At 40.2% G+C, this 15,462-nt stretch overlaps 2 protein-coding genes across 5 annotated transcripts; both read right to left on the bottom strand.

Moving 5' to 3' along the window:
- Positions 1-434: 434 nt before the first annotated feature.
- LOC125225747 (zinc finger protein ZFP2-like) lies at positions 435-4,581 on the bottom strand. Of its 3 annotated transcripts, none has more exons than XM_048129588.1 (6): positions 4,250-4,581; positions 3,984-4,131; positions 3,758-3,838; positions 3,181-3,240; positions 2,599-2,661; positions 435-2,120 (listed from the first exon to the last, which is right to left on the bottom strand). In XM_048129588.1, the coding sequence occupies exons 1-6, from the start codon at positions 4,376-4,378 to the stop codon at positions 568-570; spliced, it is 2,034 nt and encodes a 677-aa protein (XP_047985545.1). In that variant the 5' UTR covers positions 4,379-4,581; the 3' UTR covers positions 435-567. The 3 variants fall into 3 exon arrangements, with proteins under 3 accessions (XP_047985545.1, XP_047985546.1, XP_047985547.1); XM_048129589.1 differs by having other exon boundaries at positions 3,984-4,125; XM_048129590.1 differs by having other exon boundaries at positions 1,835-2,120; positions 2,525-2,661; positions 4,250-4,579.
- Positions 4,582-13,129: 8,548 nt separating this feature from the next.
- On the bottom strand, positions 13,130-14,434 carry LOC125225278 (protein lethal(2)essential for life-like). Of its 2 annotated transcripts, none has more exons than XM_048128901.1 (2): positions 13,729-14,434; positions 13,130-13,191 (listed from the first exon to the last, which is right to left on the bottom strand). In XM_048128901.1, exon 1 carries the CDS (start codon positions 14,296-14,298, stop codon positions 13,771-13,773), a length of 528 nt encoding a protein of 175 aa, XP_047984858.1. In that variant the 5' UTR covers positions 14,299-14,434; the 3' UTR covers positions 13,130-13,191; positions 13,729-13,770. The 2 variants fall into 2 exon arrangements, with proteins under 2 accessions (XP_047984858.1, XP_047984859.1); XM_048128902.1 differs by having other exon boundaries at positions 13,130-13,198; positions 13,736-14,434.
- Positions 14,435-15,462: the final 1,028 nt, after the last annotated feature.

The raw sequence follows: 15,462 nt of genomic DNA, 5'->3' as shown, positions 1-15,462 counted from the left end.
GAAACCGAAATTATTTTGTTCCCACTGAACAAAATTTATAATGAACCGTTCGTTTAGGGAACGATATAAGAACCGTAACCGAAATTATTTTGTTCCCATTGAACAAAATTTATAGGTAACGGTTTAAGAACGATATCAAATGGTATTTGGGAACGGGTTCCGATCCCTGTTTGTAATCACAGAGGCTACAATGAAAACGCTTCTCGCCAGTATGTCTCATTACATGTGTTGTTAGGTTTGACCTATCACTGCACTTGAATTCACAGTTACTACATGAGTAAGGCTTTTCTCCGGCGTGTACTCTCATGTGAAATTGTAACAGTGGTTTCCGATTGCATTTGTAATCACAGAGGCTACAATGAAAACGCTTCTCGCCAGTATGTTTCATTACATGTGCTCTTAAGTTTGACCTATCACTGCACTTGAAGTCACAATGACTACATTTGTAAGGCTTTTCTCCGGTGTGTACTCTCATGTGAATTTCTAACAGTGATTTCCGATTGCATTTGTAATCACAGTGGCTACATTGATAAGGCTTCTCGCCTGTGTGTGTCATTATATGTGTTCTTAGGATTGACCTAGCACTGCACTTGTAGTCACAGTATTACGCATGTATGCACTGCCGGTGTGTATACTCATGTGTCTTTGTAAGTTTGATTTCACAGCGCATTTGTAATCACAGTGGCTACATAGAAAACGCTTCTCGCCAGTATGTTTCATTACATGTGCTCTTAAGTTTGACCTATCACTACACTTGAAGTCACAATGACTACATTTGTAAGGCTTTTCTCCGGTGTGTACTCTAATGTGAATTTCTAACAGTGATTTCCGATTGCATTTGTAATCACAGTGGCTACATTGATAAGGCTTCTCGCCTGTGTGTGACATTATATGTGTTCTTAGGGTTGACCTAGCACTGCACTTGTAGTCACAGTGCATACATGCATACGGCTGAACAGCCGTACGGAGTTCTCCGGTGTGTATACTCATGTGTCTTTGTAAGTTTGATTTCACAGCGCATTTGTAATCACAGTGGCTACATAGAAAACGCTTCTCGCCAGTATGTGTCATTACGTGTGTTCTTAGGTTTGACCTATTACTGCACTTGAAGTCACAATGACTACATTTGTAAGGCTTTTCTCCGGTGTGTACTCTCATGTGAATTTTTAACAGTGATTTCCGATTGCATTTGTAATCACAGTGGCTACATTGATAAGGCTTCTCGCCTGTGTGTGTCATTATATGTGTTCTTAGGGTTGACCTAGCACTGCACTTGTAGTCACAGTGCATACATGCGTACGGCTGAACAGCCGTACATGAGTATACACACCGGAGAACTCCGGTGTGTATACTCATGTGTCTTTGTAAGTTTGATTTCACAGCGCATTTGTAATCACAGTGGCTACATAGAAAAGGCTTCTCGCCAGTATGCGTTCTTTCATGTATTCTTAGTTGTGACCTCTTACCGCACCTGTAGGGACAGTAGCTACATTCGTAAGGCTTTTCTCCGGTGTGTATTATTTGGTGTACTTGTAAGTCCGATTCCTGAATGCATTTGTAATCACAGTAGCTACATTGAAAAGGCTTTTCTCTGGTATGTGTCCTTTCATGTATTGTTAGTGTCGATCTATCACTGCACTTGTAGTGGCAATAACTACACTTATAAGGCTCTACTCTGGTATTAATTCTTAGCTGCGTTGGTTTGTGTGTCTTCTTATCCACGGCGTGTATTGCTTGATGTTTGTGTAAATCACTTTTAGTCAAACTTTTGGAACTGCAGTGACTTTTTACATGAACTCGCAAACTACTTTTGGAAGTTGTGGTATACTCACAATGAGCGCACATGAAATTTGTGACACCATGTTCAATTTTTTCATGCTCTAAAACATTAAATTCAGTTTGGAATGTAGAACTACAAAAATCACAAGCAAACTGTTTTGGCGCTGACGGCAAGTGTGTGTGCTGAATGTGTTTCTTTAAGATAGATTTGTTTCTAAAACGTTCGCCACAGTGTTCGCAGGCACATGGCTTGGCTCCGCTGTGAGCAGTCGCGTCGCCGCGGAGGCGCTCGAGCACCGCGGAACAAGCCATTGCGAGCTGCTCCCTGGCGCGGGCGGACACTGCAACATACAATTTACCAGTTACCAGTCAAATAGATGACACTAACACCATATCTATTATTATTATATTTATTATTATCTAACAACATAAAAAAAACCTCATTTCGTAAAATTATTTGTTATAAATTGCAAAATGTAGTATTGGATTGTGGAATGTGGTATTAGAGCAGTTTCATGTGCTCTGCACACTCCATTATAAATACTCTCCCCTCGTGATTCATTAAACTACTATTGTAATTACGATGAAAAATAAAAGTATTGTTTTTTCACTTACATTTATAGTGGCGTATATTGATAAGGAAAAAATCTTTTCACGAAAATATAATAATTTTAAAATTGAGTTTCTATTTCTATTAGCCAATTTTTGGCCCACGGTGCGGTCCCGGTATGGGTACAATATCTACCTGCACGGGGCATCGTCGATGGGCAATGCTTCCCAACGCTACGGTTTGTGTTCCCCATTGGAGTTGGTACTCACGCGACATCTCATCGCCGGCCTCGCCGCCGTCCGCCGGCTCCGGCTTGACTGGGAGCTCTTCCTCTGAAACAAACATACTGTTCGTGGGATCGTGTCGACCTCGCTCCGGGCCGTGCCTGCTGCTACAGATCTCGTTCAGTGCGCCAACGCTGCTAGTGATTGAAGGCTATTTCAGTTTGAATAGTCATTACTCTATCTGATGATTAGATACTCTAGTGAATATGACGGCTACTGTAGCGAGCCATAATAACCAATATCTGAGCAAAGCGGAGTGGAGTTGGGCGGGACATGTTGCTAGGCAGAGTGATGGCAGGTGGGCTAAAATGTAACGCTGTGGATCGATATGGAAGTAGACGATGCGATGAGACGCGACGGCGACGGTCGCGCGACCGTCGCCCACGCAAGACACGGCGTTAGAATGGTGGCCGCTATCCGTTGGCTCGATGGTTCTTAGTTTGTACTAGGAGTAGTACAGCCAGCAGTTATGACTACTACTGTTTATAAAACACAGAAGTTATGACTTATAAGGTTAAAGAGATATCTAAATTTACTTGTGAACCTATAGTTAGACTGACTACTCACGCAATATCTCATCAGGTGTGTCTTCATCCAGTGCTTCCGACTTGACCGCGGGCTCTTCACCTGTACCAAACAAGTTTATAAGCAGCAGGTTAGTACAGCCACAAGCCAAGTAATGAGGGTTAGGAACTAACTCAAGATATGTGGTCAAACCACAATGTCTACAGACATTCTTAAAGAAGTTGACAGAGTCCCAGGAGAGCTCAAGAAACACAAGTCTGAGTACCCGGACAACAAATCATATAAAATACAAATACATCCATGACTTAGGAACAAATATTTAGGCTCATCGGACAAATCTTAGTGGGATTCAGGCCCAGGACCACTGGTTACACAGGCAAGGTCACTACCCGCTAGGCCAGACCGGTCATCAAACAGTGTCTTCTAATACTTCACAATGAATCCATCTGTCTACACAGGCAACATCAGTTATAACTGCCTGTTAGCTTATACATATGTATACCTCTCATGAGCTGCAAGTAGGTTTCAACTATTCTACTTGTATGTATGTCCACGCTTGAACTCATGAGATGTTAAATAATAATAATGACAATGTTTCATTGCCGAGAAGTAGACTCACCTGGTACAGGCCCACAAGTCTCATCTGTATCATCCGTATCCAGCATTTCTGAGTTTTCATACTTGACTGCAGAATCTTCCTCTAGAACAAACAAATACAAAACAACTCACTTACTACAAACACAAAACATGTCACTATTCACTTTGTGCTCAAATAGGGGCAGTCCCAGCAGGAGCGTGGTTATTTTATATTTAGCACAGAGCTCTAACAGGTGGTGCTTCCCGACCTTTGACGTGGCTCGCTCCCTGCGTGCGCGCCTGCAGCTCCGCCTGGCTGCGCTGCACTTGCAGCTTGAAGTCGCTCGCGTCTCGCAGGCGGCCCACGCACGCAGAGCAGATGCCGCTCGAGCCCGAGCCGCCCACTGCCAGCTGCAACTTAAATAATCTTATTTAATTAAATACCATGCTATACTAACATGTCTAACGGTAACATCCATTGACTCCACGCACTTTTAAATTGTGTACGTATTGCTACACAGGCTGCACTACTTACATGAATATCAAAACACTCCTCGATCATGTCGGCATATATCTCCGTCTTGCCGAGATGTGTGTGCGGCGTCGTCAGGTCTTTGTCCGGGGGACACAGCAGGCAGCAGCGACACGCATGCATCACGTCCATCACGGCAACCGCTACGTTTGTATGTGTATTGTGTTCGCCAATTTCTACAAATAGCCGTGTCCGCCAAACTCCAACAACGGGAATATCTACGTTTTACATAACAATAAAACAAGAATAAAACACTTCCGTGAATAAAACGATTACCATGTATATTGTATACATGTGCCGAGCAAAGAGAATATAATCACTACGTTGTGCCGAGAGTCGAGAGAAAGCACTGCGTCGCTTATCGTCAGATATTTTTGTTCAATTTCTGAACGTTTTTAGCGCTTCTGAACGAACTATCTGTCAACCACAGATCTTCATCCCCAAATAGCGGACAGCGCAATCACATTTTTTGCCATACTAAATTGAACCTTATCCCTACAGAATTACAGTTAAACCAGAATGAGTAGTTAGGTCAAAAAGTGTGTCCACATGAGAGGTCATTGGCTTCCCACACCCAGGGCCGGATTAAGGGTAGAGCGAGTGGAGCGGCCGCTCTAGGCGCCACATGGCAAGGGGGCGCCAAAATCGAGAATGTGGAAAAATCCATACAAAAAATTATACGCTGCGTGGGCGCGCACCTATCACAAAATGGCCAGAGGAGTCGGATATGATTCCACCTATTGAAAATCTAGATTTGTAATTCAGATTAAGTGGAAAGTTGCACAACATTGCCATTCATAAGGGCGCTGATGCTAGGGCGCCGTAAAAGGAGGATTCTAGCCCTTGACGAACCACGTTGTTGTGCGGCGAACGGTAAAGTTACGTCGCTATCCAAATGCAAAAATATGAGTCTACCCGATAGTCCAAAGCGGAGTTCCTCATAAAGCCAAAGGCGCAAAACGTCTCAGAGGGGCGCAATTTTGTGAGTCACAGCAGATGGTGAGCGAATTTCAAAGCACTCAGATCACTTAGTGGCAAAATACTGAAATGGGCATCCCCACGGTGACGATCGAGTCCGCAGTGAATCTCTTAATTAACTCTTAGTATTATAAAAATAATAGTGATGGCGAAATATAAGGCCTAAAAGGAACATAGGCGCCCTGTGAAGTCAAAATACCCCAAAATATGTCAAAGACCGCAGCTCTGCAGACTATAAAAGCTTGAAAGTTCGCGAATTCCACGCTGGCGGGGAATAATTAATTGAGTCAATAGAAAAAAAAATCGCGCTCGCTTCGCTCGCGGTAATACTGTTTATAATTATCTTCTCTTTTAGTTAGGACAAATTCCGAATCTGCTTTCCTGACTTGGCCACTATAGTGCTCCATTTTGCTTGTTATTTCACACGTAACTATACTAGGGTGCGACTACGAAAGTTCAAGCATTTGTCCCTTTTGCACTCTGTATGATGAAATCCATAAATTCTGTATTGCGTTAATCTTCAAATTACAGCATTACTATGAAAAAAATTTCGCGCTCGCTACGCTCGCGATTTATTTTCCTACGTAGTGAGACTTCTTCCCAAGGGCGCCGAAACTCAAACTCGCTCTACCCTGATCGAGTGCACGGGCCGGCGCTGCCCACACCCGTCTTAAAAATTCATAATCTTAAAAAAAAATTGTATGCAAATTGACACTGACAGATCTGTCAGTGTCTTGTCAGTGTCAGTTTGAACTGTCAGATTGCATACAAGTTTTTTTTAAGATTATGAATTTTTAAGACTGTGGGAAGTCATTGTTTGGGCCACGTTTGGGCCATAGATTTAGATATGGACTTACAATAGGGGACTGAGCTCACACTTTTTTTGCCATACTAAATTGAACTTTATCACTGGTGCAGAAAGGCGTTCTTATCAGACTAGTAAAAGTGTGTCCACATGAGAGGGTCAAAGTTGGGGCTGGTGTCCCTCTCGCACGTGTGACCAGTGTTAGGCTGCGCGCACACGGGCGACAAAGTTGCTCGGCGACTTTCGTATTTGTATGAAAAGTTGCGTCGCCTCGTGTGCGCACCTTCATACTAGCCCATAGACCGAGCGACGGAGACAAAACAGTTTTGTCTCCCGTCTGTGGGGGCCCTTAGGCTGGGTGCAGACGGGCGACGCAACAGTTTTGTCTTGTCTCCGTCGCTCGGTCTATGGGCTAGTATGAAGGTGCGCACACGGTGCGACGCAACTTTTTTGTCGTAGGGGTCGACGACAGGCCTGCGACGCAACTGTCTCCTTCCCTATGGGTTTCAATGCAAGTGCGCACACGGCGACAAAACAGTCGTCGGTCGGTTGTCAATGTTGCCAGTTATTCGAAAAAAAAGATAATTTTAAATGCAGATTGTTGAAGACGACATTGATATCTGTCTTTTAATTGAAGAAGTAGAGGAAAGACTGATTTTATATGACAAGAATTTAAAAGAATATTCCGACAATATTAAGAAAAAACGATGCCGGGTTGTAAAATCATCAAAACTTTTAAACACTCATTCTGAAGTACCAAAAAATTATTTTAGATAGGCTCTCAATTTCATGAAAAAAGAAAAAGTTGCATCCGAAATATCCAAAGATAATAGAATTAGTCTATGGTAATAGCTTTTTAGTAGTCTATGGTTACGTCGCTGTCGTTCCCGTGTGCGCACCTCGGAGACTGTCGCAAGGGGTGACGACAGAGACAAAAAAGTCGTCGAGCAACTTTGTCGCCCGTGTGCGCGGAGCCTTAGACTCCGCGCACACGGGCGACAAAGATGCTCGGCGACTTTCGTATTTGTATGAAAAGTTGCGTCGACTCGTGTGTGCACCTTCATACTAGCCCATAGACCGAGCGACGGAGACAAAACAGTTTTGACGCCCGTGTGCGCGGAGCCTTAAAGAGATTACTATAGTAGTAGTATTTTTACCTATTTTATTTTATTTATTTTACTTAAACACCACAAATTACAATTCATTCCATTCTCCATTTATTACAAATGAACTATTTTTTATTAGTTAAAATTATTTAATTGGTTAAGCATTTCTTTTTTAAGTACATTTACTATATTAGTTGGTGTTAAGGCTCCGCGCACACGGGCGACAAAGTTGCTCGACGACTTTTTTGTCTCTGTCGTCACCCCTTGCGACAGTCTCCGAGGTGTGCACACGGGAACGACAGTAACCTCAGACTAAGCTAAAACCATAGACTAATTCTATTATCTTTGGATATTTCAGATGCAACTTTTTCTTTTTTCATGAAATTGAGAGCCTATCTAAAATCATTTTTTGGTACTTCAGAATGAGTTTTTAAAAGTTTTGATGATTTTACAACCCGGCATCGTTTTTTCTTAATATTGTCGGAATATTCTTTTAAATTCTTGTCATATAAAATCAGTCTTTCCTCTACTTCTTCAATTAAAAGACAGATATCAATGTCGTCTTCAACAATCTGCATTTAAAATTATCTTTTTTTTCGAATAACTGGCAACATTGACAACCGACCGACGACTGTTTTGTCGCCGTGTGCGCACTTGCATTGAAACCCATAGGGAAGGAGACAGTTGCGTCGCAGGCCTGTCGTCGACCCCTACGACAAAAAAGTTGCGTCGCACCGTGTGCGCACCTTCATACTAGCCCATAGACCGAGCGACGGAGACAAAACTGTTGCGTCGCCCGTCTGCGCCCAGCCTTACTTATCTCTACACTGTTTAGGTAACTTATTAATTAAATCTGGTATAATATAATCTGACGTTCTCCTGCCATAAAAATTATTAAATTGTGGTTTCCGAAGCATTTGGTTTGTTACTTGCCGTGTATTTATTGGATGAGAGATTAAATGTTTAATTTCATTTCTGAAGTATTGATCCTTTAACATGTGATATTTAAATTTAAATCGGAAATACCTTACAAAATTTATCTTTAAGAGCCTGACTTGTAGCCTATATATTTTGTCTAGGTATGATTTAAAAGTGCGTCCATAACTACTAAGAAATGACGCTATCCACGAGTGCATTATAAACATCGTGTCTAATATGATACGGGATCCTATTTCGTAGAATATATATTTTTGCCATTATTGCTCGTAACCTAGTACACACTAAGTCGATTTGGTCACTCCAGTTGAAGCGGTTGTCAATTATAACACCTAAATATTTGTGTTTACTAACTTGTTCCAGCGGCATACACTTGCAATTTTGATCAATATTCGGTAGCATGTGTAGACACTGGTGGTCGTGCCCTATGATCCTGACTTCTCTTACAGTTTGGTTTTATCTGTATTTAGGACTAGCCCTGCATCGTGGGACCACTTACAGACGTTATCAAAATCAAATTGCAGTTTCTTCTCCGCTACAGTTACATTTTTATCGGCGGCAATGAGACAGAGACAGGTATCATCCGCGAACTGGTAAACGGTACATTTTTTGACACAGTTATTCATACTATCAACATAAGCTAAGTAGTGGAGTGGGCCGAGCACGGAGCCTTGTGCTGTGCCCTCTGTCACCAATACTTCATTGCTAAGAGCGTTCCCTATCCTAACATGATACATTCTGTTTCGCAAGTAATTCCGACACCAATTTATGTATGATAACTAAGTTTATAAACTTCTTAAATTATTTTTGTATTATATCGAGGCAAGGATATTAATACCTTGTAACGAATTGGTAGGTCATTATTATGAAGCCATAAAACAGAGACCAATAAAACCAAAGATTTGCGCAATTAAAAAAAACCTTTAATTCGGTATTAGTAGATTTGGTAGTAACTTTGAATATTGACTGGTATCCCCAAATAATGACAGTGATGACGTCCACATTTGCATACAATTTTTTTTAAGATTATGAATTTTTAAGACTGTCTGTGGGAAGCTTTAGTCTGTGGTTGCGTCGCTGTCGTTCCCGTGTGCGCACCTTGGAAACTGTCGCAAGGGGTGACGACAGAGACAAAAAAGTCGCCGAGCAACTGTTGCCTCCGTGTGCGCTGGCCCTAAGGCCCCGCGCACACGGAGGCAACAGTTGCTCGGCGACTTTCGTATTTGTATGAGGGTGCGCGCACACGGGCGACAAAGTTGCTCGGCGACTTTCGTATTTGTATGAAAAGTTGCGTCGCCTCGTGTGCGCACCTTCATACTAGCCCATAGACCGAGCGACGGAGACAAAACAGTTTTGTCTCCCGTCTGTGGGGGCCCTAAGGCCCCGCGCACACGGAGGCAACAGTTGCTCGGCGACTTTCGTATTTGTATGAAAAGTTGCGTCGCCTCGTGTGCGCACCTTCATACTAGCCCATAGACCGAGCGACGGAGACAAAACAGTTTTGTCTCCCGTCTGTGGGGGCCCTAAGAAATCTACTGACTGAACCATAGTGGTCGCGGCAACGCGCGTTCAACGCTCGGCAAGCGCGTGTCATGTGAACACTATACAAAAATTTAGCGCTGAACGCTTGTCATCTGAACGTACCCTAAGATGTTCAATCTTCTCTTAACCCTTAAATGCATAGTGATGTATAATTATATGCATCATGCATTTTTGACTTTATTGACAGCATGTCAAAATTCAGATTTGAATAAATCTTTGTCAAGGTCATGCATTTAAGGGTTAAATATGCTTAAAAACAGGCCATATTTTTTTCACTGCAATATGAGCCGATCTCTTGGCGAGGTAACCTGTTTAGTAGAGGATATAGTGGTTTCTGCGTGTACCTATAGGTTGTCCAGGTAAATTATAGTGAAATCCAAAAACTTATTCAACATTTGCTAGATTTACCTAGACAAACTAATTTAACACATTTTCTGGTCGTGTCATACTTTCTAGCGGTGACATGGTATCGTATGGAATCCAAAGCTACATCAAAAAAATGTACGAAAATTGTTCTAAATTGTACGCTTATTTAAAAAAAAAGTACTACATGCATTTACAAGAAAACAATGATCAATATGTCACCGCTAGAGAGCATACTTTCTGGCGGGCGCTATCTATTTCACTATGTAACAGTCCACTTTTCAGCTTTTTAATGAATCAGAAAAAATGTATGAGAATTGTATTAAGCTGTCCGATATTTAAAAAAAAAATAACTACGCGTATTTACAAGAAACAATGATTTATATGTCACCGCTAGGAAGCAAACTTTCTGGCGGGCGCTATCTATTTCACTATGTAACAGTCCAGTTTTCAGCTTTTTTATGAATCAGAAAAAATGTACGAGAATTGTACTAAACTGACCGATACTTAAAAAAAAATAACCACGTATTTACAAGAAAACAATGATGTATATGTCACCGCTAGGAAGCATACTTTCTGGCGGGCGCTATCTATTTCACTATGTAACAGTACAGTTTTCAACTTTCTTGTAAATCAGAAAATATGTACGAGAATTGTTCTAAATTACACGACAATCTTAAAAAATGTACTTCACATATTTACAAGAAATTTCACCACGTCAACTGGTACGGTCAGCTACATAAGGTAAATATATTTACCTGTATTCAATTTTGACCTGCGTTCTTCCCAAGTAATAAGTTTCGATATGTATAGATATTTATAGACGAGACTGTAAAGGCTCATTTGATTCTTCGAAAACAGATAGCAAAATTGCGTTTTATCCACAAGAGTGCAAAGTAATTTCATACAAATTTTAACTTGACAAAGATAATTATATATATTTAACCATTATGCAATAGGCCAATGGTGCCCCTGACATGCGTAGAAATAATTACAAGTTTGTTGTAATAAATTGTTATAGATTACTGCTATGTTACTATGCAACAAAAACACACGCACGGTAGCACTGCGCAGGCCAAGTTCCAGCAACAGGCGGCGCACATACTGTGCACTATTTACACGAACCGTTTCGACCCACTTTTGACCCCCTGTAGCTCAGTTCCTATCGGCTAATTGTTCGCCTAAACTAATTTACAACCCTAAAACCCTAAGGTTAAAATCCAATCCAATGCCATGTTTAGATGCACTTTAAAATCGATCATAATCATCTTCATCAACAGCCGGGTCCACTGGTAAACATTTGCCATTCTCAAGACTCGCCAGCGCTACCACACGCAGTCCTCCATTCCTGAATACTTCTAAATTTGAACTTGGCAGGTTAATTTAATTATTTGTATAAATAGATTCATTTAATCTTAAATTACGTACAGCATGAAAACCTGCCAAGGTCAAATTTAGAAGTATTCTGAAACGGAGAACTGTGTGTGGTGGCGACTCTTGGGAATTTCATACATTCAGAACGCGCAAATGCATTGTCACTTCATAGTTCATCCGCCAGTAAATTTCACAAACGTCATTTCGGTCACTTAAAAAAAGATAATTAATAAATAATAAGAAATAAAAACAAACGAGCCACCTTTCCAAGATCGTTATAAAGTATTCTACCAGGAAAACTTTACCTACCCAATTAGCCGATATGAACTTGGCCCCCTTTTTAACAGGTATATTTTTGGTGGGTAGCACGCCGCCCTTACACCTGTGAGTTTTACCGCTTACGTAAGCGACTTATGTAAAACTTTCAAATGTTAATGGTTTTTGTAAGCAGCTTACGGTAAGTTTTAACTACTTTCGTAAGCTGAAAACTTTCAAGTGTATACGAGTTTGCTTACAGAAGCGACTCACAGCTTATCGAAATAAACTGATAAGTTTTGGCCTTAAGAACTAGGGCGGTCGTTTTTTTTTTCATTTCAACTTTGCTTGCTTGGAACAATGTAGACATTTAGTAAGTTGAAAACCACAAAACTTCCGTAAGCAAAACTTACGATAAGTTTTTCATAGGTGTAAATGGAACCATCAGTCGCTTACCAAAGATTTACGTAAGTAACTTACAGGTGTAAAGGCGGCCTAAATGTAATCCATCAATTTATTCATAATTTATGATTTTAAATCATCATTTATACACAGGTAAATTTTATCAGCAAGCAGATATCAAGTTAAAATTTGTATGAAATTACTTTGCACTCTTGTGGATAATACGCAATTTTACTATCTGTTTTCGAAGAATCAAATGAGCCTTTACAGTCTCGTCTATAAATATCTATACATATCGAAACTTATTACTTGGGAAGAACGCAGGTCAAAATTGAATACAGGTAAATATATTTACCTTATGTAGCTGACCGTACCAGTTGGCGTGGTGAAATTTCTTGTAAATATGTGAAGTACATTTTTTAAGATTGTCGTGTAATTTAGAACAATTCTCGTACATATTTTATGATTTACAAGAAAGTTGAAAACTGGACTGTTACATAGTGAAATAGATAGCGCCCGCCAGAAAGTATGCTTCCTAGCGGTGACATAATACATCATTGTTTTCTTGTAAATACGTGTAGTTATTTTTTTTTTAAGTATCGGTCAGTTTAGTACAATTCTCGTACATTTTCTCTGATTCATAAAAAAGCTGAAAACTGGACTGTTACACAGTGAAATAGATAGCGCCCGCCAGAAAGTTTGCTTCCTAGCGGTGACATATAAATCATTGTTTTCTTGTAAATACGCGTAGTTATTTTTTTAAAAAGTATCGGACAGCTTAGAACAATTCTCGTACATTTTTTCTGATTCATAAAAAAGCTGAAAAGTGGACTGTTTCATAGTGAAATACTTAGATAGCGCCCGCCAGAAAGTATGCTCTCTAGCGGTGACATATTGATCATTGTTTTCTTGTAAATGCGTGTAGTACTTTTTTTTTAATAAGCGTACAATTTAGAACAATTTTCGTACATTTTTTTGATGTAGCTTTGGATTCCATACGATACCATGTCACCGCTAGAAAGTATGACACTTCTGGTCAACCATACATTTTGTATTGGCAGTGGAATGCTTGGCGCAGAAATGTCATATGTAAGTGTTAACAAGATTAGTGAAACAACAGAATAAAGTAGATATAACACAAAACATTTATTCAATTCATCACAACACTGGCACAAAATAGGAATGTACAACCAAGGGCGGCTCACTCCGCGATCCTATTGCCGCGCTACAAGTATATCCTGGCGGCCGCGAGTTCGCGGCCTACTCAGGGGTGGCGCGCATTCTCACGGAATGCTCGTTCGCACTTTCTATTGTTACTTTACGTCGCGAGGTTTTTTTAAGCGATGTCCGCGGGTGGAATGGCTAATAATACTTAATTAAATAGACATATTGAATAAAATAAATACCAAAAGACATTCTTATACAGATCTACTACTGATTAAGTCCCACGGAAAAGTTCAATAAGGCTTGTGATGTTGGAACCTTGAACAAAAATATATAAATACAGCGTATATACCTAGAAAGTACTCAAGACTTGAATATAATAGTATAACATTTAATGTGAGTATTAATTCGTTTAGATCCATTGGTAACCCTATCACCGGACGCCGCGCACGTGCGGCTCGTTTCTTTGTAAGAATGTTGTAGGTATTTAAAAAGGCGGCATTTCGGAAACATCAAAGCAGTGGGCCTTCTGTACTTGTACTATTATATATTCTGTGGTACAACCAAAATTTAAATAAGTCCTAATTTTCTAAACTAATTTATCCCTGCTCTTCTGTCCCTTCGATTTGCTTCTTCACAGGTCCCGTCTGGACTATAGGAACGATTCTCTCGTTTGAAGCTTTAGGAGGCGCCTTCAACGGCGCAGTGATAGACAATACACCGTCTGAAGACAACTTAGAGATCACGGCATCAGCCTCAATGCCTTCAGGAAGAGCATATTTTCTACAGAAACTTCTCGAAATATATCCATGCTCGTCCTGCCTTTCTTCGTGCTTAGCTTCAACGACTAGGTAACCGTCGACAGTCTTGACTGAGATCTCTTCGGGTGCGAAGTGTTGAACGTCTAAATTAACTTGAAACTTGTCCTTTTCTTCCTTGATACTTGAGCCGACGTCACGAGCCGCTGCCTGGAGATTTCGCCATGGTCTGTAGTATTCCTTGTTCTGCGGCATTGCAATGATGGTCAGGTAGTCTTGAGGAGTCAGCCCAAGTCCGAAGTGTTGATCTGTCAGTTGCCGAGGTCGTCGCGGACGCTCGTATTCCATGTAAAGAGGATAGAAAGCCATTTTTCACTGATATTTGTAATATTCACACACAATTCGAAGTAATAGCAGACTTATTTGCTTTGTAAACTCGCCGGTCCGGTAGCACTTTGAAACGATTCGCACAATTTTGTTTTCCAAATGACGTCTGTCAACAAACTAGCTCTCGTATTTATACTCTGGTTACAGCGCCATCTATCAGTTACTAGATATTTCTAGAAACTCGCGAAGTTCGTACGTCATTCCAGAAAATTCAGTATCCAGGGGTCAGTAACCGTTTTCTTATTAATTTAGGTTATTTTTTTTTCATTTTTTACTCATAATAATTATTAATCTGATAAAAATTTTCAAAATCATATCTAAATGCAAATGAATTAAACCTTTCACCATGAACAAACGAAATTCATCAAAATTTACTTTTATAACCAGGCTCAAATTATAACGGTTTTTTTTTATTGTCTTACTAACCAGATTAACAGTAGAGCTATTACTATAATTAGGTTTGTAAACTATTGTTATACCAGCCGCATCATTAAGTCGTGATTCGAGATCAAAGGAATACTGTATAGTGTATATTTAGTTCCGCTCCCATTTTTATACTTAATTGTAAGTAGGTACTTCTGTGTATAGTTTGATAATATGGTGAGTACAAATTTATACCATAAAATTTACATGAACATAGCAAATAGACATGAACGGATATTTTGATATCGTCCTATCAAAAGGTTGACGTGCCCTGCACAGTAATGTATACGAATGCTACTCGACACTAGATGGCAGTACGAACGTTACAATATTCGAGAAAGTTCACCTAAAGTCCGTTTATTTCCAGACGTTCTGGAAACATCTAACTACAGATGTAGTGCGAAAAGGGTTTCCTTCGGATACGTTCGTATTTGTCATGCTAGTTCAGTCAATGCATAGTCAATGTCAGTACATCTTGTACCTACTGACACTGACTGAAATAGCATGACACGTTCGTTAATACTTTCCGCAAATATTAGGTATGACATTATAATCTTTTGATGAGATATGAATTAAAATAATTATTAATTATTACTATTATTAGTAACACCCGTACATAAACAGTTTTATTAATGATCGATAGATGTCGCGCCTTTTTCTAGTACCTATACAACAAATTACTTGAAATAACCAAATATAACTTCTAGACGGGCAAGGCTTTGC

This window comes from Leguminivora glycinivorella, chromosome 4 (assembly GCF_023078275.1).
Source record: "Leguminivora glycinivorella isolate SPB_JAAS2020 chromosome 4, LegGlyc_1.1, whole genome shotgun sequence".
NCBI lineage: Eukaryota > Metazoa > Arthropoda > Insecta > Lepidoptera > Tortricidae > Leguminivora > Leguminivora glycinivorella.
Note: the sequence above shows the minus strand (reverse complement) of the source record. Positions and strands in the feature narration are given on the sequence as shown.

Coding starts and splice junctions, on each gene's coding strand:
- LOC125225747 (XM_048129588.1), bottom strand. CDS start 4,378: ATGGACGTGATGCATGCGTGTCGCTGCTGCCTGCTGTGTCCCCCGGAC. Junction 3,839..3,983: donor GGGAGCGAGCCACGTCAAAG/GTCGGGAAGCAC, acceptor TGTTTGTTCTAG/AGGAAGATTCTGCAGTCAAG. Junction 2,662..3,180: donor CACACCTGATGAGATATTGC/GTGAGTAGTCAG, acceptor TGTTTGTTTCAG/AGGAAGAGCTCCCAGTCAAG.
- LOC125225278 (XM_048128901.1), bottom strand. CDS start 14,298: ATGGCTTTCTATCCTCTTTACATGGAATACGAGCGTCCGCGACGACCT.